Source organism: Oncorhynchus kisutch, linkage group LG15, assembly GCF_002021735.2.
Source record: "Oncorhynchus kisutch isolate 150728-3 linkage group LG15, Okis_V2, whole genome shotgun sequence".
Lineage (NCBI taxonomy): Eukaryota > Metazoa > Chordata > Actinopteri > Salmoniformes > Salmonidae > Oncorhynchus > Oncorhynchus kisutch.
The window spans coordinates 2263379-2290618 of NC_034188.2; the positions used below are offsets into that span (position 1 = coordinate 2263379).

The window sequence follows — 27240 nt, forward strand, 5'->3', positions numbered from 1 at the left end:
TACAATTCTGATAACTCCATGAAGGACATAACTCTACCATTCCAATTTACAATATCATTTAAGAACAAATACCCTTTTCAAACATATTTGTTCTATCTTTTCAGGGGGATGAAATTGAAATTGTAGCCGGCACTTGTTTGAAAAAGAGAGATACTTTAAAAAAAGCATTATTTTCAATTAATTTGAAAATGAGACATGGCAATCTGCCTTTAGCCAGTTTTAGATAAATGTAATCATCAAATATTGTAAGAGTATTTATTGTCTGCTTATATGCACCCTTTATTTATCCTACAGTTCTAACTTGGTGTACAGGGAGAAGACTGTAATAATGGCCCATGTTCTTAATTCAGTCGCTGTACATTTCAGAAGTGCTGAACAAACAGTTATATTGACTACGTCCATCCTAGCGTGCTCATTAATGTCTTAATTGAAATTATGGATTGCCTCATCTGCTCGTCATCTCCTTATGGCATAGTTCATACATCTCAATTGTCAGTAGAAACCACATTTATTTATTAAGCAAGTCAGCCATATCAGCTGTTTTTTTAAAGGCAGTAAATGAGGCTGAAGGAACTGTTTTACTGCCAGACAAGGCTCCGCTGAGGCTCATGGGTGTAGCAGTGGTAAGGATTCACTCCATGGCGCTGAAAAGAAATCTCTGCTGTTGGGACAGCTTTATGTTGGCCCTAACAGTTAGTGGGCACCGTTTGTTAAAGTTATAGTGTAATTAATGTATTATTTAGTGCAGTGGCTTTGTTGGCACGCATCCCACATTTTTGGAGGGGATTGTGCACCACCAAGATTTATAAGCTAAAATCGCCACTGTGTGAGAGTCTGATCAGTCACCATAATGCAGCTGCCGCTGAGTCCTGTGTGGCTTCCCACTGATCTCTGTAGCTTGGTTTCCATGCCGACACATTTTCATGGGAATATGATAAAATCTGCATAAAGAAAAGATTTTTCCCAACAGTGGTGTGTTTCCAAAACCAGTGCGTGATGACAGTATGGGGATGAGGTAGTTGGATGGGCTAATTACAGATGGGCTGTGTACAGGTGCAGTGATCTGTGAGTTGCTCTGACAGCTGGTGCTTAAAGCTAGTGAGGGAGATGTGAGTCTCCAGCTTCAGTGATTTTTGCAGTTCATTCCAGTTGTTGGCAGCAGAGAACTGGAAGGAAAGATGACCGAAGGAGGAATTGGCTTTGGGGGTGACCAGTGAGATATACCTGCTGGAGCACGTGCTACAGGTGGGTGCTGCTATGGTGACCAGTGAGTTGAGTTAAGGCAGGGCTTTACCTAGCAAAGACTTATAGATGACCTGGAGCCAGTGGGTTTGGCGATGAATATGAAACGAGGGCCAGTCAACGAGAGCGTACAGGTTGCAGTGGTGGGTAGTATATGGGGCTTTGGTGACAAAACGGATGGCACTGTGATAAACTGCATCCAATTTGCTAAGTAGAGTATTGGAGGCTATTTTGTAAATGACATTGCCGAAGTCAAGGATCAGTAGGATGGTCAGTTTTACGAGGGTATGTTTGGCAGCACGAGTGAAGGATGCTTTTTTGTGAAATAAGAAGCCGATTCTAGATTTAATTTTGGATTGGAGATGCTTAATGTGAGTCTGGAAGGAGAGTTTACAGTCTAACCAGACACATAGAATATGTGGACAACTTCAAATACCTAGATCAGAACCGTCCAGAGTAGTGATGCTGGACGGGCGGGCAGGTGCGGGCAGCGATCGGTTAAAGAGCATGCATTTAGTTTTACTTGCGTTTAAGAGCAGTTGGAGGCCACGGAAGGAGAGTTGTATGGCATTGAAGCTCGTCTGGAGGTTAGTTAACACAGTGTCCAAAGAAGGGCCAGAAGTATACATAATGGTGTCGTCTGCGTAGAGGTGGATCAGAGAATCACCAGCAGCAAGAGCGACATCATTGATATATACAGAGAATAGAGTTGGTAGGCCTAATAATAGAGATGATATGATTATCATAATTTCTATCTGAACTTTCGACAATGTTGTTCTCTACAGAACACAACCCGAGTCGGACACACTTTACAATGACAGAGAGAGAGGTGAGTGACTACACCTAGATAGAACAATGTAACGGATGTGAAATGGCTAGCTTAGTTAGCGGTGGTGTGCACTAAATAGCGTTTCAATCGGTGACGTCACTTGCTCTGAGACCTTGAAGTAGTGGTTCCCCTTGCTCTGCAAGGGCCGCGGCTTTTGTGGAGCGATGGGTAACGATGCTTCGTGGGTGACTGTTGTTGATGTGTGCAGAGGGTCCCTGGTTCGCGCCCGGGTATGGGCGAGGGGACGGTCTAAAGTTATACTGTTACAACAAGATATAAATTACACATCTTATTATTGACACGTTTGTTATTAGTGTAGAAAAATAAGCTCTTTTATAGAATATATATTTGAAATACAATACAAATGGGCTGTGGCCTTCAAAATAACCATTAAACATGATTTAGACACGTCACATGTTGGATCATCACAATTATTGTGTCATTAGATTAGATATTATGTCAACCGGTCTGGAAAATCTGCCCTCCGAGCCAGGTATATTTATCCTCTGTTTGTTCCTGCTATAGTCCTGGGAAAACAGAAACCTTTCTGAAATAGAAAGGAAGAATAAATAAACGAAAGGAGAGTGGGAGGAAGGAAAACCTGAAAGGTATCAACAAACACACAGAAATACTCTGTGATGACAGAGCACACACACACACACACACACACACACAGAGAGGAAGAATCCTACGTTGATGATGCGTACCACACAGGACAACCTGAATACTATATTACACTTCAACTATCGACACATATGGAAACCAAACATTTAATGTATGCTGGACGCCACCCGTACTCAGCACAACAGCATTCAAGGTCGATTTCATATTGTCAGATTATTCATATTAAAATAGTTTAGAAAAATAACATTTCTGCTCCCAGCCATCTTCCACTCTCCATGGATAAAACTCTCCATGGATGATTCTCTCCATGGATGAAAGTTGTTACAACAATAAGACATCATCCTGTCAGAGGAGGACATCATCCTGTCAGAGGAGGACATCATCCTGTCAGAGGAGGACATCATCCTGTCAGGGAAGGACATCATCCTGTCAGGGAAGGACATCATCCTGTCAGGGAAGGACATCATCCTGTCAGAGGAGGACATCATCCTGTTAGAGGAGGACATCATCCTGTCAGGGGAGGACATCATCCTGTCAGAGGAGGACATCATCCTGTCAGAGGAGGACATCATCCTGTCAGGGAAGGACATCCACTAGAGACATCATCCTGTCAGAGGAGAACATCATCCTGTCAGAGGAGGACATCCACTAGAGACATCATCCTGTCAGGGGAGGACATCCACTAGAGACATCATCCTGTCAGAGGAGGACATCATCCTGACCATCTCGAATCCCACCGTACCTTCTCCGCTGTGCAATCTGGTTTCCGAGCCGGTCACGGGTGCACCTCAGCCACACTCAAGGTACTAAACGATATCATAACCGCCATCGATAAAAGACAGTACTGTGCAGCCGTCTTCATCGACCTTGCCAAGGCTTTCGACTGTCAATCACCATATTCTTATCGGCAGACTCAGTAGCCTCGGTTTTTCGGATGACTGCCTTGCCTGGTTCACCAATTACTTTGCAGACAGAGTTCAGTGTGTCAAATCGGAGGGCATGCTGTCCGGTCCTCTGGCAGTCTCTATGGGGGTGCCATTGGGTTCAATTCTCGGGCCGACTCTTTTCTCTGTGTATATCAATGATGTTGCTCTTGCTGCGGGCGATTCCCTGATCCACCTCAACGCAGACGACACCATTCTATATACTTTCGGCCCGTCTTTGGACACTGTGCTATCTAACCTCCAAACAAGCTTCAATGCCATACAACACTCCTTCCGTGGCCTCCAACTGCTCTTAAACGCTAGTAAAACCAAATGCATGCTTTTCAACCGGTCGCTGCCTGCACCTGCATGCCCGACTAGCATCACCACCCTGGATGGTTCCGACCTAGAATATGTGGACGTCTATAAGTACCTAGGTGTCTGGCTAGACTGCAAACTCTCCTTCCAGACTCATATCAAACATCTCCAATCGAAAATCAAATCAAGAGTCGGCTTTCTATTCCGCAACAAAGCCTCCTTCACTCACGCCGCCAAGCTTACCCTAGTAAAACTGACTATCCTACCGATCCTCGACTTCGGCGATGTCATCTACAAAATGGCTTCCAACACTCTACTCAGCAAACTGGATGCAGTCTATCACAGTGCCATCCGTTTTGTCACTAAAGCACCTTATACCACCCACCACTGCGACTTGTATGCTCTAGTCGGCTGGCCCTCGCTACATATTCGTCGCCAGACCCACTGGCTCCAGGTCATCTACAAGTCCATGCTAGGTAAAGCTCCGCCTTATCTCAGCTCACTGGTCACGATGGCAACACCCATCCGTAGCACGCGCTCCAGCAGGTGTATCTCACTGATCACCCCTAAAGCCAACACCTCATTTGGCCGCCTTTCGTTCCAGTACTCTGCTGCCTGTGACTGGAACGAATTGCAAAAATCGCTGAAGTTGGAGACTTTTATCTCCCTCACCAACTTCAAACATCAGCTATCTGAGCAGCTAACCGATCGCTGCAGCTGTACATAGTCTATTGGTAAATAGCCCACCCTTTTCACCTACCTCATCCCCATACTGTTTTTATTTATTTACTTTTCTGCTCTTTTGCACACCAATATCTCTGCCTGTACATGACCATCTGATCATTTATCACTCCAGTGTTAATCTGCAAAATTGTAATTATTTGCCTACCTCCTCATGCCTTTTGCACACATTGTATATAGACCCCCCCTCTGTTTTCTACTGTGTTATTGACTTGTTAATTGTTTACTCCATGTGTAACTCTTTGTTGTCTGCTCACACTGCTATGCTTTATCTTGGCCAGGTCGCAGTTGCAAATGAGAACTTGTTCTCAACTAGCCTACCTGGTTAAATAAAGGTGTTCTCAACTAGCCTACCTGGTTAAATAAAGGTGAAATAAAAAAATAAAAATAAAAATCCTGTCAGGAAAGGACATCATCCTGTCAGAGGAGGACATCATCCTGTCAGAGGAGGACATCCACTAGAGACATCATCCTGTCAGAGGAGGACATCATCCTGTCAGTGAAGGACATCATCCTGTCAGAGGAGGACATCCACTAGAGACATCATCCTGTCAGAGGAGGAGCCTCCTGTCTTCATCCGGAAAGCATTCTTTTGGGAAAAGTGAAAGTAATCAACTGGTCTTCGGCACTATGATGATCTGAATCAGGTGTTTCACGGCAGAGCGGGGACAACGATCTGCTGTAGTACTGTAGTAGTACGATCTGCTGTAGTACTGTAGTAGTACGATCTGCTGTAGTACTGTAGTAGTACGATCTGCTGTAGTACTGTAGTAGTACGATCTGCTGTAGTACTGTAGTAGTACGATCTGCTGTAGTACTGTAGTAGTACGATCTGAATCAGGTGTTTCACGGCAGAGCGGGGACAATGATCTGCTGTAGTACTGTAGTAGTACGATCTGCTGTAGTACTGTAGTAGTACGATCTGCTGTAGTACTGTAGTACTGCTGTAGTACTGTAGTAGTACGATCTGCTGTAGTCCTGTAGTAGTACGATCTGAATCAGGTGTTTCACGGCAGAGCGGGGACAATGATCTGCTGTAGTACTGTAGTAGTACGATCTGCTGTAGTACTGTAGTACTGCTGTAGTACTGTAGTAGTACGATCTGCTGTAGTACTGTAGTACTGCTGTAGTACTGTAGTAGTACGATCTGCTGTAGTACTGTAGTACTGCTGTAGTAGTAGTACGATCTGTAGTACTGTAGTAGTATGTACAGTAATGGCCCTGATTAAGCGAGTTAAGCGTGAAATCGGAATGTTATTCCCCTTTTATTTTTTCTTCCAAATTTTGTGGTATCCAATTGTTAGTAGTTACTGTCTGGTCTCATCGCTACAACTCCCGTACGGGCTCGGGAGAGACGAATCGAGAGCTACTGTAACACCGTAACATTATAACTGTACATTTCTAGTCAGGTAACAATCTACAGGCTCTATATAATTGTATTTCTATACCTTCCTCCTGTGGCTCCGCCCAGTTGCGGCTGGAGGGGTCTCCCCCTCGGGAGCTGGCGTTCCACTCCTTTATCACCTCTAGAGCGTCACTGTCTGAGTCACTGTCCTTCTTCCTGGCCTTCCCTCGCTTCTTCTTCCTATAGGGGGGACAGAGCAGAGCAAGGTTGTATATTACAGTATGATAAGACAGTCAAGTTGTATATTACAGTATGATAAGACAGTCAGGTTGTAGATTACAGTATGATAAGACAGTCAGGTTGTATACTACAGTATGATAAGACAGAGCAGAGCAAGGTTGTATATTACAGTATGATAAGACAGTCAAGTTGTATATTACAGTATGATAAGACAGTCAGGTTGTATATTACAGTATGATAAGACAGTCAACAGTGAAAGGTTGTATATTACAGTATGATAAGACAGTCAACAGTTAAATGTTGTATATTACAGTATGATAAGACAGTCAGGTTGTATATTACAGTATGGTAAGACAGTCAGGTTGTATATTACAGTATGATAAGACAGTCAACAGTGAAAGGTTGTATATTACAGTATGATAAGACAGTCAACAGTGAAAGGTTGTATATTGCAGTATGATAAGTTAGTCAGCAGTACAAGGTTGTATATTACAGTATGATAAGACAGTCAGGTTGTATATTACAGTATAATAAGACAGTCAGCAGTACAAGGTTGTATATTACAGTATGATAAGACAGTCAGGTTGTATATTACAGTACGATAAGACAGTCAGCAGAACAAGGTTGTATATTACAGTACGATAAGATAGTCAGCAGTACAAGGTTGTATATTACAGTACGATAAGACAGTCAGGTTGTATATTACAGTATGATAAGACAGTCAGGTTGTATATTACAGTATGATAAGACAGTCAACAGTGAAAGGTTGTATATTGCAGTATGATAAGACAGTCAGGTTGTATATTGCAGTATGATAAGACAGTCAGGTTGTATATTACAGTATGATAAGACAGTCAGCAGTACAAAGTTGTATATTACAGTATGATAAGACAGAGCAGTGAAAGGTTGTATATTACAGTATGATAAGACAGTCAACAGTGAAAGGTTGTATATTACAGTATGATAAGACAGTCAACATTGAAAGGTTGTATATTGCAGTATGATAAGTTAGTCAGCAGTACAAGGTTGTATATTACAGTATGATAAGACAGTCAGGTTGTATATTACAGTATGATAAGACAGTCAACAGTGAAAGGTTGTATATTACAGTATGATAAGACAGTCAACAGTGAAATGTTGTATATTACAGTATGATAAGACAGTCAACAGTGAAAGGTTGTATATTACAGTATGATAAGACAGTCAACAGTGAAAGGTTGTATATTGCAGTATGATAAGACAGTCAGGTTGTATATTACAGTATGATAAGATAGTCAGGTTGTATACTACAGTATAATAAGACAGTCAGCAGAACAAGGTTGTATATTACAGTACGATAAGACAGTCAGCAGAACAAGGTTGTATATTACAGTATGATAAGACGGTCAGGTTGTATATTACAGTACGATAAGACAGTCAGGTTGTATATTACAGTATGATAAGACAGTCAGGTTGTATATTACAGTATGATAAGACAGTCAGGTTGTATATTACAGTATGATAAGACAGTCAGGTTGTATATTACAGTATGATAAGACAGTCAGGTTGTATATTACAGTATGATAAGACAGTCAGGTTGTTTATTACAGTATGATAAGACAGTCAGGTTGTATATTACAGTATGATAAGACAGTCAGGTTGTATATTACAGTATGATAAGACAATCAGGTTGTTTATTATAGTATGATAAGACAGTCAGGTTGTATATTACAGTATGATAAGACAGTCAACAGTGAAAGGTTGTATATTACAGTATGATAAGACAGTCAACAGTGAAAGGCCGTATATTATAGAGGTCGACCGATTATGATTTTTCAACGCCGATACCGATACCGATTATTGGAGGACCAAAAAAAGACGATAGCGATTAATCGGACAATTTTTAAAAAGATTTATTTGTACTAATGACAATTACAACAATACTGAATGAACACTTATTTTAAGTTAATATAATACATCAATAAAAATCAATTTAGCCTCAAATAAATCATAAAACATGTTCCATTTGGTTTAAATAATGCAAAAACAAAGTGTTGGAGAAGAAAGTAAAAGTGCAATATGTGCCATGTAAGAAAGCTAACGTTTAAGTTCCTTGCTCAGAACATGAGAACATATGAAAGCTGGTGGTTCCTTTTAACATGAGACTTCAATATTCCCAGGTAAGAAGTAGAACACTAGTAGAGATATAGGTGCCAGTGGATAGAACACTAGTAGAGATATAGGTGCCAGTGGATAGAACACTAGTAGAGATATAGGTGCCAGTGGATAGAACACTAGTAGAGATATAGGTGCCTGTGGATAGAACACTAGTAGATATATAGGTGCCACTAGTAGAGATACAGGTGCCTGTGGATAGAACACTAGTAGAGATATAGGTGCCAGTGGATAGAACACTAGTAGAGATATAGGTGCCAGTGGATAGAACACTAGTAGAGATATAGGTGCCTGTGGATAGAACACTAGTAGATATATAGGTGCCTGTGGATAGAACACTAGTAGAGATATAGGTGCCTGTGGATAGAACACTAGTAGATATATAGGTGCCTGTGGATAGAACACTAGTAGAGATATAGGTGCCAGTGGATAGAACACTAGTAGAGATATAGGTGCCTGTGGATAGAACACTAGTAGATATATAGGTGCCAGTGGATAGAACACTAGTAGAGATATAGGTGCCACTAGTAGAGATACAGGTGCCTGTGGATAGAACACTAGTAGATATATAGGTGCCAGTGGATAGAACACTAGTAGAGATATAGGTGCCACTAGTAGAGATACAGGTGCCTGTGGATAGAACACTAGTAGAGATATAGGTGCCTGTGGATAGAACACTAGTAGATATATAGGTGCCAGTGGATAGAACACTAGTAGAGATATAGGTTCCAGTGGATAGAACACTAGTAGATATATAGGTGCCGGTGGATAGAACACTAGTAGATATATAGGTGCCTGTGGATAGAACACTAGTAGAGATATAGGTGCCTGTGGATAGAACACTAGTAGATATATAGGTGCCAGTGGATAGAACACGAGTAGAGATATAGGTGCCAGTGGATAGAACACTAGTAGATATATAGGTGCCTGTGGATAGAACACGAGTAGAGATATAGGTGCCTGTGGATAGAACACTAGTAGAGATATAGGTGCCAGTGGATAGAACACTAGTAGAGATATAGGTGCCAGTGGATAGAACACTAGTAGAGATATAGGTGCCAGTGGATAGAACACTAGTAGAGATATAGGTGCCAGTGGATAGAACACGAGTAGAGATATAGGTGCCTGTGGATAGAACACTAGTAGAGATATAGGTGCCAGTGGATAGAACACTAGTAGAGATATAGGTGCCAGTGGATAGAACACTAGTAGAGATATAGGTGCCAGTGGATAGAACACTAGTAGAGATACAGGTGCCTGTGGATAGAACACTAGTAGAGATATAGGTGCCAGTGGATAGAACACTAGTAGAGATATAGGTGCCAGTGGATAGAACACTAGTAGAGATATAGGTGCCAGTGGATAGAACACTAGTAGAGATATAGGTGCCAGTGGATAGAACACTAGTAGAGATATAGGTGCCAGTGGATAGAACACTAGTAGAGATATAGGTGCCTGTGGATAGAACACTAGTAGAGATATAGGTTCCAGTGGATAGAACACTAGTAGATATATAGGTGCCTGTGGATAGAACACTAGTAGAGATATAGGTGCCTGTGGATAGAACACTAGTAGAGATATAGGTGCCAGTGGATAGAACACTAGTAGAGATATAGGTGCCAGTGGATAGAACACTAGTAGAGATACAGGTGCCTGTGGATAGAACACTAGTAGAGATATAGGTGCCAGTGGATAGAACACTAGTAGAGATATAGGTGCCTGTGGCTAGAACACTAGTAGAGATATAGGTGCCAGTGGATAGAACACTAGTAGAGATATAGGTGCCAGTGGATAGAACACTAGTAGAGATATAGGTGCCAGTGGATAGAACACTAGTAGAGATATAGGTGCCAGTGGATAGAACACTAGTAGAGATATAGGTGCCTGTGGATAGAACACTAGTAGAGATATAGGTGCCAGTGGATAGAACACTAGTAGAGATATAGGTGCCAGTGGATAGAACACTAGTAGAGATATAGGTGCCAGTGGATAGAACACTAGTAGAGATATAGGTGCCAGTGGATAGAACACTAGTAGAGATATAGGTGCCACTAGTAGAGATACAGGTGCCTGTGGATAGAACACTAGTAGAGATATAGGTGCCAGTGGATAGAACACTAGTAGAGATATAGGTGCCACTAGTAGAGATACAGGTGCCTGTGGATAGAACACTAGTAGAGATATAGGTGCCAGTGGATAGAACACTAGTAGAGATATAGGTGCCAGTGGATAGAACACTAGTAGAGATATAGGTGCCAGTGGATAGAACACTAGTAGAGATATAGGTGCCAGTGGATAGAACACTAGTAGAGATATAGGTGCCTGTGGATAGAACACTAGTAGAGATATAGGTGCCAGTGGATAGAACACTAGTAGAGATATAGGTGCCAGTGGATAGAACACGAGTAGAGATATAGGTGCCAGTGGATAGAACACTAGTAGAGATATAGGTGCCAGTGGATAGAACACGAGTAGAGATATAGGTGCCAGTGGATAGAACACGAGTAGAGATATAGGTGCCAGTGGATAGAACACTAGTAGAGATATAGGTGCCAGTGGATAGAACACTAGTAGAGATATAGGTGCCAGTGGATAGAACACGAGTAGAGATATAGGTGCCAGTGGATAGAACACTAGTAGATATATAGGTGCCTGTGGATAGAACACTAGTAGAGATATAGGTGCCACTAGTAGAGATACAGGTGCCTGTGGATAGAACACTAGTAGAGATATAGGTGCCACTAGTAGAGATATAGGTGCCACTAGTAGAGATATAGGTGCCAGTGGATAGAACACTAGTAGAGATATAGGTGCCAGTGGATAGAACACTAGTAGAGATATAGGTGCCAGTGGATAGAACACTAGTAGATATATAGGTGCCAGTGGATAGAACACTAGTAGAGATATAGGTGCCAGTGGATAGAACACTAGTAGAGATATAGGTGCCGGCAAGAACAAGTCCAAGATATCTTCAGACAGGTTTATTCAAGATAAATGTTCACCACAGCACACTCCTCTGTAATGATGGCTCACAGTGAGAGAGAAGAAAATAATAACTCAACTGGCCAACATGTGGGAGAGAATTAGGCACACAAACTATTCATTATGCCAGGTGTTAATGCAACAGGGCTGTAATAACTGAGGGCGGCTCTGATTGGGCACTGGGAATACGATGGGTGATTCCCACTGAGCTGGTACAGTGTTCTCCCTCAGTGAGCGACAGCTCACTGAACACACCGACAGGATTTCTCAGAACATGGTTGTTGATGTTATCTGGGCCAATGACTTTGTTGACTGATATTCGTTTTAATACCCTGCCAACACCTGCTTCCTATATAACCAAATCAGCTTCACCTTGTGATAACAGTTTACACAACTCCGTACTGAAGTCCAGACTCATTTTTATACATTTGTTATTTCCCTCCCTCCTTGTTTATTTATTTATTTATTTTTGTACATTTTACCCTTTTTTCTCCCCAATTTCGTGATATGCAATTGGAAGTTACAGTCCCATCGCTGCAACTCCCATACCAACCCGGGAGAGGTCGAAGGTCGAGAACTATGCGTCCTCCGAAAACACGACCCCGCCAAGCCGCACTGCTTCTTGACACACTGCTCGCTTAACCCGGAAACCAGCTGCACCAAACACCGCAAAGCTGGCTACTGAAGTTTGCGTGCATGCGCCCGGTCCGCCACAAGGAGTCGCTAGAGAGCGATGGGACAAGGACATCCCAACCGGCCAAACCCTCCCATAACCAGGACGACGCTGGGCCATTTGTGTTTCATGGATCTCCCATTTGCGGCCGGCTGCGACAGCCTGTGATTGAACCCGGGTTTGTAGTGACGCCTCCAGCTCTGCGATGCAGTGCCTTAGACCTCTGCACGACTCTGGAGGCCAGCCAGAATCTCAAATCTGCAATAAAAATAGTTCAGTCTCTCTGCAAATTCAATGCAATTTTATTTTGAATGGACATTGAGCTCAGTGTGGTTGGTTGCTAGTCTAGAGTAGGTTTTTAGGCTTTCCAAGCATCCCTCTCAATAGTGTCCTGGTTTTATAACATACTTTTTGTAGGCCTACCTGAGGGGACAGGACAGGCTCTGAGTGAGGAATACGTAGACCTACCTGAGGGGACAGGACAGGCTCTGAGTGGGGAATACGTAGACCTACCTGAGGGGACAGGACAGGCTCTGAGTGAGGAATATGTTTGGCCTACCTGAGGGGACAGGACAGGCTCTGAGTGGGGAATATGTTTGGCCTACCTGAGGGGACAGGACAGGCTCTGAGTGGGGAATATGTTTGGCCTACCTGAGGGGACAGGACAGGCTCTGAGTGAGGAATATGTTTGGCCTACCTGAGGGAACAGGACAGGCTCTGAGTGAGGAATATGTTTAGCCTACCTGAGGAGACAGGACAGGCTCTGAGTGAGGAATATGTTTAGCCTACCTGAGGAGACAGGACAGGCTCTGAGTGAGGAATATGTTTGGCCTACCTGAGGGGACAGGGCAGGCTCTGAGTGAGGAATACGTAGGCCTAGCTGAGGGGACAGGACAGGCTGAGTGGGGAATATGTTGACCTACCTGAGGGGACAGGACAGGCTCTGAGTGAGGAATACGTAGGCCTACCTGAGGGGACAGGACAGGCTCTGAGTGGGGAATATGTTTGGCAGCGCAATAGACTAAAGTTTAGAGTCTAGCACAATAGAGTTTACTAAGCAATAGAGTTTAGAATTCAAGGCAGACCAGAATGCAGCCTGCCTCTATGGGAGGCTCAGATTATCAGAGAAAACAGTGTCATTTCCATGTGGCATTTCCATTGTGGAACGTGTGAATTAATCTAAAATAAAACCAGCGCTACGAGGTGGGACACAAAAAAAATCGCCAGTAGATTGAGAGAATACGATTCACACTAAGCCTATGGAAACGCTCACATTTATTTGGCCAATCAGAAAGTCATAATTTCCTCACTCAACAACCAACAGATAGGATTTGGGCTAGATGCGCCATTTTAGTGCGTCTCAAACCATCCGGTAAAATGGCGCCTTTGCTTTGTCTCCACTATTCAATATTTTAAAATTTTTCTAAAATACAAATGACTGAGAATTATCTGTTTTACATCTCCGGGACGACGTGCCAAGAACTACACGTGTCTCAGTCATTCAATAAATGACAAAAGAGTACAGTAGGTATTGTCTTTTCCTCAAAGCAGTGCCTAACGTTAGCATCTTTGCATTGATGCTCTGGGCTCGTTAGCGATGTACCGGTGTTATGCAGCGGAACCGGCTCGGTTTCCCACGGTACCAACGTAGCTAGCTACACTACGAAAACGGCTACTGCTGTTATAACGGATGATTTATAACCTAGCTAGCTAACTCAACCACTATTACTAAGTTAGTATTTTTTTGTTGAAAATGTAAAAGGTTGTAAAACAAAACATGTCAGCGGGTTTTGGTCGATTTCCACCTGTGTTTTGGCTCGGAATGTATAAGCTAGCTACCTAGCATGCTAACTAATGTGGGATCTGACATATCTGGCGAGGGGGGATAAACTGATGCATTTCGTTGCATGTCTCTGAATGCTCTGGACCATTGAAACGGTATTGCAGGGTTGTCCGGGAATCTGATGTCTGAAATGTGGACATACTGCAGAGATGTTGGATTTTTATATATACAGTTTGATCACACTTTTCTATTGTGTTATTGACTATGTTTATTCCATGTGTGTCTCACTGCTTTGCTTTATCTTGACCAGGTCCCAGTTGTAAATGAGAATTTGTTCTCAACTGGCCAACCTGGTTAAATAAAGGTGAAATCAGATAATGAATGTTTGTTTACCTCGACTAACCTGCACCCCCCACATGGACTCGATACCGGTACACCTTGTATATCGCCTGGTTCTTGTTGTTTCGCTTTTTTTAGGTGATTTATTTAGTAGATATTTAGTAGATATTTTCTTAACTCATATTTTCTTAAAACGTCATTGTTGGTTAAGGGTTTGTAAGTCAGCATGTTGTAATTCGGCCCATGTGACAAATAAAAGGTTGTTTTGATAAGAGTCGGGTTGACTTAGTGCACAGACACTCCGGTTAGTTAGTTAGTTCGCCTTTGATGGGAAGATGCCCGGTTTTTGTAGTATGTTGTTCTTCCGGTTTGCCTGATTTTTGTACTCTGTTCATGTCAGAAAGCATTAATTGTAGCAGACAAGGTCCATGTTAGTTCATTCGCACCAGACAGGAACCCGATGCTCAACAGAAACGCACGATGGAGATGAAAAACGTCCATAAATAATGTTGGACTTAAACCTTTAGGTCGCTCACACACGGGCCTTTTCTCTTTACAGCGAGCTGTTGTAACTGCATTTTTAGCTCAAATAGCTACTGTTCATCAGTCACTTTATTCTTATGTTTTGGGATCCTGAGTGGTGCAGCGGTCTAACATGCGCTTCCGCATGAGACATCATCCCCTTGAGACAATGTCCGCATGTTGAGGTTTTCCACCCACACAGGTTGAAATATCAAAATTAACTCTGAATCAACTATATTAATTTGGGGACAGGTCGAAAAGCATTAAACATTTATGGAAATGTAGCTAGCTAGCTAATTTGTCCTGGGATATAAACATTGGGTTGTTATTTTACACAAGGTCCTCTACTCCGACAAATGAATCCTCCCATAAAAGGGTAAACAAAGTTTGTTTCTAGTCATCTCTCCTCCATCAGGCTTCTTCTTCTTTGACCTTTATATGGCAGTTGGCAACCAACTTGAAGGTGCTTTACCACCACCAATTGGACTGTGGACCTCAGTTCATTTTTCAATGCTCCTAAAAACCAATGAGGAGATGGGAGAGGCGGGATTTGCAGCATGTCAATCATTAGAAATGGAAAGAAGTTCAATTTTAGCGCCCAACTACGCAGACACTCAAATGACGCGCACGAGTAGTGTGGGTGCAATGATTGAATAACAAGAATGTGTAAATATATTTTGCACTATTTGAGTTGCATGGTCAGCATATAAGGCACTGCATCGCAGCGCTAGAGGCGTCACTACAGATCCATGTTCGATTCCAGGCTGTATCACAACCGGCTGTGATCACTAGGGTACCTGCCGCCTTGAATATAGCCATGTTATTACCTCGTACTCCTGCACATTGACTCAGTACTGGTACTCTGTGTATATAGTCAGGTTACTCATTGACTCAGTACTGGTACTCTGTGTATATAGTCAGGTTACTCATTGACTCAGTACTGGTACTCTGTGTATATAGTCAGTTTACTCATTGACTCAGTACTGGTACTCTGCGTATATAGTCAGGTTACTCATTGACTCAGTACTGGTACTCTGCGTATATAGTCAGGTTACTCATTGACTCAGTACTGGTACTCTGTGTATATAGTCAGGTTACTCATTGACTCAGTACTGGTACTCTGTGTATATACCTGTTGTTGATGAAGCATTTCACTGTTAGTCTACACCTATTGTTGATGAAGCATGTCACTGTTAGTCTACACCTGTTGTTGATGAAGCATTTCACTGTTAGTCTACACCTGTTGTTGATGAAGCATTTCACTGTTAGTCTACACCTGTTGTTTATGAAGCATTTCACTGTTCGTCTACACCTGTTGTTTATGGAGCATTTCACTGTTAGTCTACACCTGTTGTTGATGAAGCATTTCACTGTTAGTCTACACCTGTTGTTGATGAAGCATTTCACTGTTCGTCTACACCTGTTGTTGATGAAGCATTTCACTGTTAGTCTACACCTGTTGTTGATGAAGCATTTCACTGTTAGGCTACACCTGTTGTTTATGGAGCATTTCACTGTTAGTCTACACCTGTTGTTTATGGAGCATTTCACTGTTAGTCTACACCTGTTGTTGATGAAGCATTTCACTGTTAGTCTACACCTATTGTTGATGAAGCATTTCACTGTTAGTCTACACCTATTGTTTATGAAGCATTTCACTGTTAGTCTACACCTGTTGTTTATGGAGCATTTCACGTTAGTCTACACCTGTTGTTGATGAAGCATTTCACTGTTAGTCTACACCTGTTGTTGATGAAGCATGTCACTGTTAGACTACACCTATTGTTGATGAAGCATTTCACTGTTAGTCTACACCTATTGTTGATGAAGCATTTCACTGTTAGTCTACACCTATTGTTGATGAAGCATTTCACTGTTAGTCTACACCTATTGTTTATGAAGCATTTCACTGTTAGTCTACACCTGTTGTTTATGAAGCATTTCACTGTTAGTCTACACCTGTTGTTGATGAAGCATTTCACTGTTAGTCTACACCTATTGTTGATGAAGCATTTCACTGTTAGTCTACACCTGTTGTTTATGAAGCATTTCACTGTTAGTCTACACCTGTTGTTTATGAAGCATTTCACTGTTAGTCTACACCTGTTGTTGATGAAGCATTTCATTGTTAGTCTACACCTATTGTTGATGAAGCATTTCACTGTTAGTCTACACCTGTTGTTGATGAAGCATTTCACTGTTAGTCTACACCTATTGTTGATGAAGCATGTCACTGTTAGTCTACACCTATTGTTGATGAAGTATGTCACTGTTAGTCTACACCTATTGTTGATGAAGCATTTCACTGTTAGTCTACACCTATTGTTGATGAAGCATGTCACTGTTAGTCTACACCTGTTGTTTATGAAGCATTTCACTGTTAGTCTACACCTGTTGTTTATGAAGCATTTCACTGTTAGTCTACACCTGTTGTTTATGAAGCATTTCACTGTTAGTCTACACCTGTTGTTGATGAAGCATTTCACTGTTAGTCTACACCTATTGTTGATGAAGCATTTCACTGTTAGTCTACACCTGTTGTTTATGAAGCATTTGACAAATAACATCTGATTTGAACTATCTAGTTACTGCCCATGGTTGCTAATTTCACATGTTCACACTATAGAAACAATGACGGAAGCCCGATTTTTGTTGAAACAGTAGGCCTAGCTAATCTGGCTTATTTAGGTCCCGTGTAATAGAGCCAAAGTTCCACTCAAACTCCCATTAGTGCTGCTGGGCTGCTCCATTAGTGCTGCTGGGCTGCTCCATTGGTGCTGCTGGGCTGCTCCATTGGTGCTGCTGGGCTGCTCCATTAGTGCTGCTGGGCTGCTCCATTGGTGCTGCTGGGCTGCTCCATTGGTGCTGCTGGGCTGCTCCATTAGTGCTGCTGGGCTGCTCCATTGGTGCTGCTGGGCTGCTCCATTGGTGCTGCTGGGCTGCTCCATTAGTGCTGCCGGGCTGCTCCATTGGTGCTGCTGGGCTGCTCCATTGGTGCTGCTGGGCTGCTCCATTGGTGCTGCCGGGCTGCTCCATTGGTGCTGCTGGGCTGCTCCATTGGTGCTGCTGGGCTGCTCCATTGGTGCTGCCGGGCTGCTCCATTGGTGCTGCTGGGCTGCTCCATTGGTGCTGCTCCATTAGTGCTGCTGGGCTGCTCCATTAGTGCTGCTGGGCTGCTCCATTGGTGCTGCTGGGCTGCTCCGTTAGTGCTGCTCCGTTAGTGCTGCTGGGCTGCTCCATTGGTGCTGCTGGGCTGCTCCATTAGTGCTGCTGGGCTGCTCCGTTGGTGCTGCTCCATTAGTGCTGCTCCGTTAGTGCTGCTGGGCTGCTCCATTAGTGCTGCTGGGCTGCTCCGTTAGTGCTGCTGGGCTGCTCCATTGGTGCTGCTGGGCTGCTCCATTAGTGCTGCTGGGCTGCTCCGTTTGTGCTGCTCCGTTAGTGCTGCTGGGCTGCTCCGTTGGTGCTGCTCCATTAGTGCTGCTGGGCTGCTCCGTTGGTGCTGCTGGGCTGCTCCGTTAGTGCTGCTGGGCTGCTCCGTTAGTGCTGCTGGGCTGCTCCGTTGGTGCTGCTGGGCTGCTCCGTTGGTGCTGCTGGGCTGCTCCGTTGGTGCTGCTCTGCTGAATACAGTTAACAGTAGTTATAATTTAGATTCTAGCCTTGATGTTAGTGAACTTAGTTTCTAACAGCCAACATTATATCTAGTGTTGCATCTGAATTCGCACCCTATTCCCTAAATAGTGCACTACATTTGACCAGGGCCATAGGGAACAGGGTGTCATTTGGGACAAAGCCCTAGATCTTGATTCAGATCAGGCTGTTTTGCTTTTACTTACAAAAAGGAAAGAGCCTCTAACCTGGTAATTTAGTCCGCTCTTCATCTCCCCCGTCCTTTTAAATTGTCTAATTTCCCACCTAATAGTGGGATTTCTTGTTGTTGGCAGGTTAAATGAGTAGAACCTCAGCTGAATCTACAGACCAAATGATGGAACAGGAAGTAGGTCAACTTCCGATTACAGACCAGATGGAGGAGGAGGAGGAGGATGATGAGGAGGAGGAGGAGGAGGAGGTAGGTCAACATCAGATTGTCTATTTACCTGCTCACTTTTTCAGATGTATCCACCTGTGAACTTGATGAATGTCTTACCAGAGCTGGTTTAACGTAGTGCACTAGATAGGGTGCCATTTGGGACACAGCTGGACTGTAGCTTCTGTAGCAGATAACAGGACGATCACTCAGGGTCTATTCTGAGGTTTTTCATTAGACTGATGTTTACTCCTCAGCCTGGGAGCTCAGAAGAGACTGAGAGACCCTCCTCTTCTCACACCAAGAGGAAGCCTGCTGTTACAGCCAAGCACACCGGAGGGAATGAGTCTGACACCTCGGACGAGAGTGGACAGGAAGATGGCGCCTCTGACAACCCCTCAGATGGTAAGGTCTACCACGACCTGGGGCCAGCACGTGTTTTAATGCCTCTTCATATCATTGTGGAGCCAGAAGGTGCATTTCTACACTTTGTGGATAATACTGTTGTTGCTGGTCTATTCTGAGTTGATGTTCAAGGTAGATAATACTGTTGTTGTTGGTCTATTCTGAGTTGATGTTCAAGGTAGATAATACTGTTGTTGTTGGTCTATTCTGAGGTGATGTTCAAGGTAGATAATACTGTTGTTGTTGGTCTATTCTGAGTTGATGTTCAAGGTAGATAATACTGTTGTTGTTGGTCTATTCTGAGTTGATGTTCAAGGTAGATAATACTGTTGTTGTTGGTCTATTCTGAGGTGATGTTCAAGGTAGATAATACTGTTGTTGTTGTTGGTCTATTCTGAGGTGATGTTCAAGGTAGATAATACTGTTGTTGGTCTATTCTGAGGTGATGTTCAAGGTCGATAATACTGTTGTTCATATGTTTTTAAAAAGGTTTTGAGTTCATATTCAAGGTTTATTTGGTGGTGAAAGAGCACTTGTTGAGAGTTATGAGCCCTGGTCTAAAGTAGTGCACTATATAGGGAATAGGGTTCCATAGGGCTCTGGTCTAAAGTAGTGCACTATATAGGGAATTGGGTGCCATAGGGCTCTGGTCTAAAGTAGTGCTCTATATAGGGAATAGGGCTCTGGTCTAAAGTAGTGCACTATATAGGGAATAGGGTTCCATAGGGCTCTGGTCTAAAGTAGTGCACTATATAGGGAATAGGGTGCCATAGGTCTCTGGTCTAAAGTAGTGCACTATATAGGGAATTGGGTGCCATAGGGCTCTGGTCTAAAGTAGTGCTCTATATAGGGAATAGGGCTCTGGTCTAAAGTAGTGCACTATATAGGGAATAGGGTGCCATAGGGCTCTGGTCTATAGTAGTGCACTATAAAGGGAATAGTCAGATACAGTTTGAATCCTCCCATCGTTAAATAAAAGGTTTTGACCAGGAATGTGTCTTCCTACAGCCTTATATCCAGACCCGCTGCCAGTTTAATGAAATCATTCAGTTTGGGGTTGATATGGGATGTAAACTAAACATGTTTGTCTCTCGGCCTTCCTCTGTTTATATCCAGATACCACTTTGCAGGAGAGGATAGACTGCACCGCCTGTGGACAGCAGGTCAACCACTTCCAGCGCCACTCAGTGTTTGAGCACCCGATGCTCCATGTGCTCCTCTGCAAGGTAGATACACCTGCAACACCCTCTCTGTCTATCTTCCACCTGTCTATTTGTCTCCTATCGGGCTCTACATCTTTCCATCTATCTGTCTGTCTTTATCAAATTCTGTCTCCATCTGTCTGTCTTTCTCACATACCCTTTCCTCTCTCGTCTGTGATTGTGGGATGATTGTCTCTGTCTGTCTGCCTGTCTCTCTCTCTGTCTGCCTGTCGCTCTCTCTCTGCCTGTCTCTCTCTCTCTCCTTCTCTGTCTGTCTGTCTGCCTGTCTCTCTCTCTCTGTCTGAGCTCCACCATGCTCCTTTAGGGTAGGGCCATAGATATATGATTCATTTGAATTTGTTTTTGCGAGATATTCCAAATGCCAATATCACAAGAATAGTTTTTTAATAAAAAAAAAAAGTTTTAGCGTTTGTGTCCGCATGTTCTCATGTCTTTTTGCTCTCGTCACCTTCCTGTTTACACCAGAGATCTGAATATAATGAGGAGATGCTAATGTCCCCTTAACAATGGGAGTCGTCCCAAAGGCGACAAGCTTAGGACCAAAATACGCCCATAGAAACACATTGGGATGATTTTGAACAGATTTGGGCGAGTGACACCTCTCACTTCGTTTCTTCCTCTGTTTACACACACACTCACACCAAGCCCCTCCCCTGCCACTTACACCAAGCCCCTGCCACTCACACCAAGCCCCTGCCACTCACACCAAGCCCCTGCCACTCACACCAAGCCCCTGCCACTCACACCAAGCCCCTGCCACTCACACCAAGCCCCTGCCACTCACACCAAGCCCCTGCCACTCACACCAAGCCCCTGCCACTCACACCAAGCCCCTGCCACTCACACCAAGCCCCTGTCACTCACACCAAGCCCCTGCCACTCACACCAAGCCCCTGCCCCTGCCACGGTGCGTACCTATATAACGTAGGTAGATGGCGGTGCGTACCTATATAACGTAGGTAGAGGGTGTAATGACGGTGCGTACCTATATAACGTAGGTAGATGACGGTGCGTACCTATATAACGTAGGTAGAGGGTGTAATGACGGTGCGTACCTATATAACGTAGGTAGATGGCGGTGCGTACCTATATAACGTAGGTAGAGGGTGTAATGACGGTGCGTACCTATATAACGTAGGTAGATGACGGTGCGTACCTATATAACGTAGGTAGAGGGTGTAATGACGGTGCGTACCTATATAACGTAGGTAGATGACGGTGCGTACCTATGTAACGTAGGTAGATGACGGTGCGTACCTATATAACGTAGGTAGATGACGTAATGACGGTGCGTACCTATATAACGTAGGTAGATGACGGTGCGTACCTATATAACGTAGGTAGATGACGGTGCGTACCTATATAACGTAGGTAGATGACGGTGCGTACCTATATAACGTAGGTAGATGACGGTGCGTACCTATATAACGTAGGTAGATGACGGTGCGTACCTATATAACGTAGGTAGATGGCGTAATGACGGTGCGTACCTATGTAACGTAGGTAGATGACGTAATGACGGTGCGTACCTATATAACGTAGGTAGATGACGGTGCGTACCTATATAACGTAGGTAGAGGACGTAATGACGGTGCGTACCTATATAACGTAGGTAGATGACGGTGCGTACCTATATAACGTAGGTAGATGACGGTGCGTACCTATATAACGTAGGTAGATGACGGTGCGTACCTATATAACGTAGGTAGATGACGGTGCGTACCTATATAACGTAGGTAGATGACGGTGCGTACCTATATAGCGTAGGTAGATGACGGTGCGTACCTATATAGCGTAGGTAGATGACGGTGCGTACCTATATAACGTAGGTAGATGACGGTGCGTACCTATATAACGTAGGTAGAGGACGTAATGACGGTGCGTACCTATATAACGTAGGTAGATGACGGTGCGTACCTATATAACGTAGGTAGATGACGGTGCGTACCTATATAACGTAGGTAGATGACGGTGCGTACCTATATAACGTAGGTAGATGACGGTGCGTACCTATATAACGTAGGTAGATGACGGTGCGTACCTATATAACGTAGGTAGATGACGGTGCGTACCTATATAACGTAGGTAGAGGACGTAATGACGGTGCGTACCTATATAACGTAGGTAGATGACGGTGCGTACCTATATAACGTAGGTAGATGACGGTGCGTACCTATATAACGTAGGTAGATGACGGTGCGTACCTATATAGCGTAGGTAGATGACGGTGCGTACCTATATAGCGTAGGTAGATGACGGTGCGTACCTATATAACGTAGGTAGATGACGGTGCGTACCTATATAACGTAGGTAGATGGCGTAATGACGGTGCGTACCTATATAACGTAGGTAGATGGCGTAATGACGGTGCGTACCTATATAACGTAGGTAGATGGCGTAATGACGGTGCGTACCTATATAACGTAGGTAGATGACGGTGCGTACCTATATAACGTAGGTAGATGACGGTGCGTACCTATATAACGTAGGTAGAGGGCGGTGCGTACCTATATAACGTAGGTAGAGGACGGTGCGTACCTATATAACGTAGGTAGAGGACGGTGCGTACCTATATAACGTAGGTAGATGACGGTGCGTACCTATATAACGTAGGTAGATGACGGTGCGTACCTATATAACGTAGGTAGAGGACGGTGCGTACCTATATAACGTAGGTAGAGGACGGTGCGTACCTATATAACGTAGGTAGATGACGGTGCGTACCTATATAACGTAGGTAGAGGACGTAATGACGCCATGTAAAATGTTCTATACGTTCAACACAGCATTCCTGAACTAGCCCACAATGTCTGCTGTGTGGATCAAGCCGTCAACATGTTGAACCCTCATTTGAGAAGATTCTCATGTCTTTTTGCTCTCGTCTCCTTCCCGTTTACACCAGAGATCTGAATATAATGAGGAGATGCTAATGTCCCCTTAACAATGGGAGTCGTCCCAAAGGCGACAAGCTTAGGACCAAAATACGCCCATAGAAACACATTGGGATGATTTTGAACAGATTTGGGCGAGTGACACCTCTCACTTCGTTTCCTCCTCTGTTTACACACACACACACACACACACACACACAAAGCCCCTCCCCTGCCACTTTCACCGAGCCCCTGCCACTTTCACCAAGCCCCTGCCACTTTCACCAAGCCCTTGCCACTTTCACCAAGCCCCTCCCCCTGCCACTTTCACCAAGCCCCTCCCCCTGCCACTCACACCGAGCCCCTCCCCCTGCCACTCACACCGAGCCCCTCCCCCTGCCACTCACACAGAGCCCCTCCCCTTGCCACTCACACCGAGTCCCTCGCACCAAGCCCCTCCCCCTCACAAAAACAAATATGAGAGATCACTTATTCCTCTGACCAGCGGTTTCAACTCGGTATTTGCATTTGAGGTTTGTTGGAACAGAATGGGTCATATGGGGCGGCTGGGTAGCCTAGTGGTTAGAGCGTTGGACTAGGAACCGGAAGGTTGCAAGTTCAAACCCCCGAGCTGACAAGGTACAAATCTGTCGTTCTGCCCCTGAACAGGCAGTTAGCCCACTGTTCCTAGGCCATCATTGAAAATAAGAATTTGTTCTTAACTGACTTGCCTAGTTAAATAAAGGTACAAAAATAAATAAATATGGAGACCGAAACACACAGAGATTATTTTACTGTAATAGAGAAATCTACCTTTCTAATCCTGTTTATGTCTCAACTCCTTAAATTGCGTGCAGTTCTCTACTAAAACAAGATTATCAATCAACATTGATTCTGTAAATGGTCAGTTTGTCGCCCGCAGTATTGGGGTTCCACCGTCGCCCGCAGTATTGGGGTTCCATCTCCACAGTTGGAGACGGACAGGCTAGCATGCTGTTCTAACAGTTGGAGACGGACAGGCTAGCATGCTGTTCTAACAGTTGGAGACGGACAGGCTAGCATGCTGTTCTAACAGTTGGAGACGGACAGGCTAGCATGCTGTTCTAACAGTTGGAGACGGACAGGCTAGCATGCTGTTCCAACAGTTGGAGATGGACAGGCTAGCATGCTGTTCTAACAGTTGGAGACGGACAGGCTAGCATGCTGTTCCAACAGTTGGAGACGGACAGGAGGTCGTGTTTCTAATTCAACTGTTTTGCCTTTTTAGCTGTATTCTCAAGAGCTTATCAAATTATACCTTGATCCAAGTTGGCTGAACTTGAAGTCTAAATATTAGCTGGCTACTCACTAACACGTGGGCTTGTTCTTGAGAGATTGTTTATGAGACCGGTGTTCGTTTACGACATTAGTAAATGTGCATCATGCATGGTTCTGGTTAAATTTAAACAAAATATCATTTTTAAAGAAGACCTGAAAGCCAGATCAGTGATTATTGCAAAAAAAAAGCAGGTACAACTATTTTGATAAATTAATGAAATTAGTGGGTCATAAAACTTGTTATGGTAGTAACGGTAGACGGTAGCGTCCCACCTGGCCAACATCCAATGAAATTGCAGAGCACAAAATAAAATAAAAATTAAATTCAAATATTTAACTTTCTTAAATATGTGTTCTACATCAAAATAAAGCTTAACTTCTTGTTAATCCAGCCGCTGTGTCAGATTTCAAAAAGGCTTTACGGTGAAAGCACACCATGTGATTATCTGAGGACAGCGCCCAGCAGACAAATCATTACATACAGTTACCAGCCAAGTAGACTAATCACAAAAGTCAGAAATAGCAATAAAATTAATCACTTACCTTTGATCTTCGTATGGTTGCACTCACAAGACTCCCAGTTACACAATAAATGTTTGTTTTGTTCGATCAAGTCCCTCTTTCTATCCAAAAACCTCAATTTTGTTGGCACGTTTTGTTCAGTCTCAACAGGCAGATGAAAAAATCCAAGAAGTATCAGTAAAGTTCGTAGAAGCATGTCAAACGATGTTTAATCAATCCTCAGGTTGTTTTAAAAATATTTCAACCGGAAAAAAGCTTCTTCAATATAAAATAAACCATAAAGGTTCTCAGTCGGGCAAACAGGTCTGGGGACTTTCCACTATCCACTTACCCAGAGTGGTCTTACTCCCTCAGTTTTCAGAATACAAGCTTGAAACCATTTCTATAGACTGTTGGCATCTAGTGGAAGCAATAGGAAGTACAATATGAGTCCTAGGTCAATGGATACTGTGATGGCATTCAATAGAGAACTATAAACATAAAAAAAAAAACATCTCAGGTTTTTGCCTGCCATATCAGTTCTGTTATACTCACAGACATTATTTTAACATTTTTGGAAACTAGAGTTTTCTATTTTTCTAATCTAACAATTATATGCATATCCTAGCTTCTGGGCCTGAGTAACAGGCAGTTTACTTTGGGCACGCTTTTCATCCGAAGGTGAAAATAACCTCACTCTAGGGTAGGGGGCACAAAGGTTGTAAAAGTCTTATATTTAGACAAGATATAATTTACCAAGACCTGCATTCATTAAATTGTAGTTTGAAATGCAGTGTATTTGATCTTTAATTGTACAACAAAGCTTTAAAATCGACATTAAAATCGATATACATACAGCTAGCCTACAGTGCCTTTTATATATATATAAAATATATATATATTCGGACACCGTGGCTTTTTCCACATTTTGTTACGTTACTTATTCTAAAATTTGAGGAAAATTGAATTTAAATCAATCTACACACAATACCCCATATTGACAATTTTTGCAAATCTTTTCAAATTAAAACAAATAGTCTGCAGCATTGAAGGTCCTCAAGGTCCATTATTCTGAAATGGAAGACGTTTGGAACCACCAAGACTCTAAATATTTGTATGAACAGAACAAGATTCAACAACTGAGACATAAACTGAACAAGTTCCTCAGACATGTGACTAACAGAAATTTAATAATATGTCCCTGAACAAAGGGGGAGGTCAAAATCAAAAGTAACAGTCAGTATCTGGTGTGGCCACCAGCTGCATTAAGTACTGCAGTGCATCTCCTCCTCACGTACTGCACCACATTTGCCAGGTCTTGCTGTGAGATGTTACCCCACTCTTCCACCAAGGCACCTGCAAGTTCCCGGACATTTCTGGAGGGAATGGCCCTAGCCCTCACCCTCCGATCCAACAGGTCCCAGACGTGCTCAACGGGATTGAGACCCGTGCTCTTCGCTGGCCAAAGCAGAACACTGGCATTCCTGTCTTGCAGGAAATCACATACAGAACAACTCAAAGGCGAAATCCATTAAAGCCAAGATAATGGAATTCATTGCCCTTGACAATCAACCGTTCTCTGTCGTGGGTGGTGTTAGCTTTCGCCGACTGGTCGATCACCGGTACACACTACCAAGTGCGCTATTTTTTTCAGATGTTGCTCTACCGGAGTTGCACGTTATTAGCGTCACATACTACGGAAAGCCGTTTGGGTCTTTGCATTTCAAAAAGATACAGTAGCTCTGCCAAAGCTGTACTAAAAAGTCTGCAAACAAGCAAATACCGGCCACGAACGATGTGTTTACAATACCGCATTGGTAATAAAGCATCATTTGGTCAACCGCAACTTCTGGGGTCGCTAGCTTTAGCTTAGTACCTAGCTAGCACCAATACAACCAGCCTGATAACAATGACCAGTAGAAACTGCAGTCATTTTCATTATTCTTAGCAATGATTTAGGAATCCTTGTGAGTAAGTATTGTTGTTTGCCAATTGAAATTGAACTTCAGTTCGTGGAAAGATATAACGTTATAAGCAGCCAGCTAGCGAGGCTCGACTAGTCTGGGTTGTGTGTTGTGAAGCTAGCCCCAATAAGGATTATGCAAAATAGTGGGATTTGTGTTTTGACTTCAAAATAAAAGTATGTAATTGACAGTGATGCAAATGAATACAAACAGTAGAATTA

The 27240-nt window shown here is 43.4% G+C and overlaps 1 protein-coding gene across 4 annotated transcripts in view; it reads left to right on the plus strand.

Annotated features, from left to right (window-relative positions):
- The first annotated feature begins 13415 nt into the window (after window positions 1-13415).
- Window positions 13416-27240, plus strand: part of LOC109885719 (transcriptional regulator ATRX-like) — a 58508-nt gene continuing 44683 nt past the window's right edge. For 2 of the 4 annotated variants that reach the window (XM_031789475.1, XM_031789478.1), the window contains exons 1-4: window positions 13416-13595; window positions 18657-18781; window positions 18997-19144; window positions 20261-20370. In XM_031789475.1, the coding sequence (XP_031645335.1) occupies window positions 18662-18781; window positions 18997-19144; window positions 20261-20370 (378 nt within the window). In that variant the 5' untranslated portion in view covers window positions 13416-13595; window positions 18657-18661. Of the gene's footprint in view, window positions 13600-18656; window positions 18782-18996; window positions 19145-20260; window positions 20371-27240 lie in introns of all 4 variants that reach the window. The other 2 variants (XM_031789476.1, XM_031789477.1) reach the window with 2 other exon arrangements.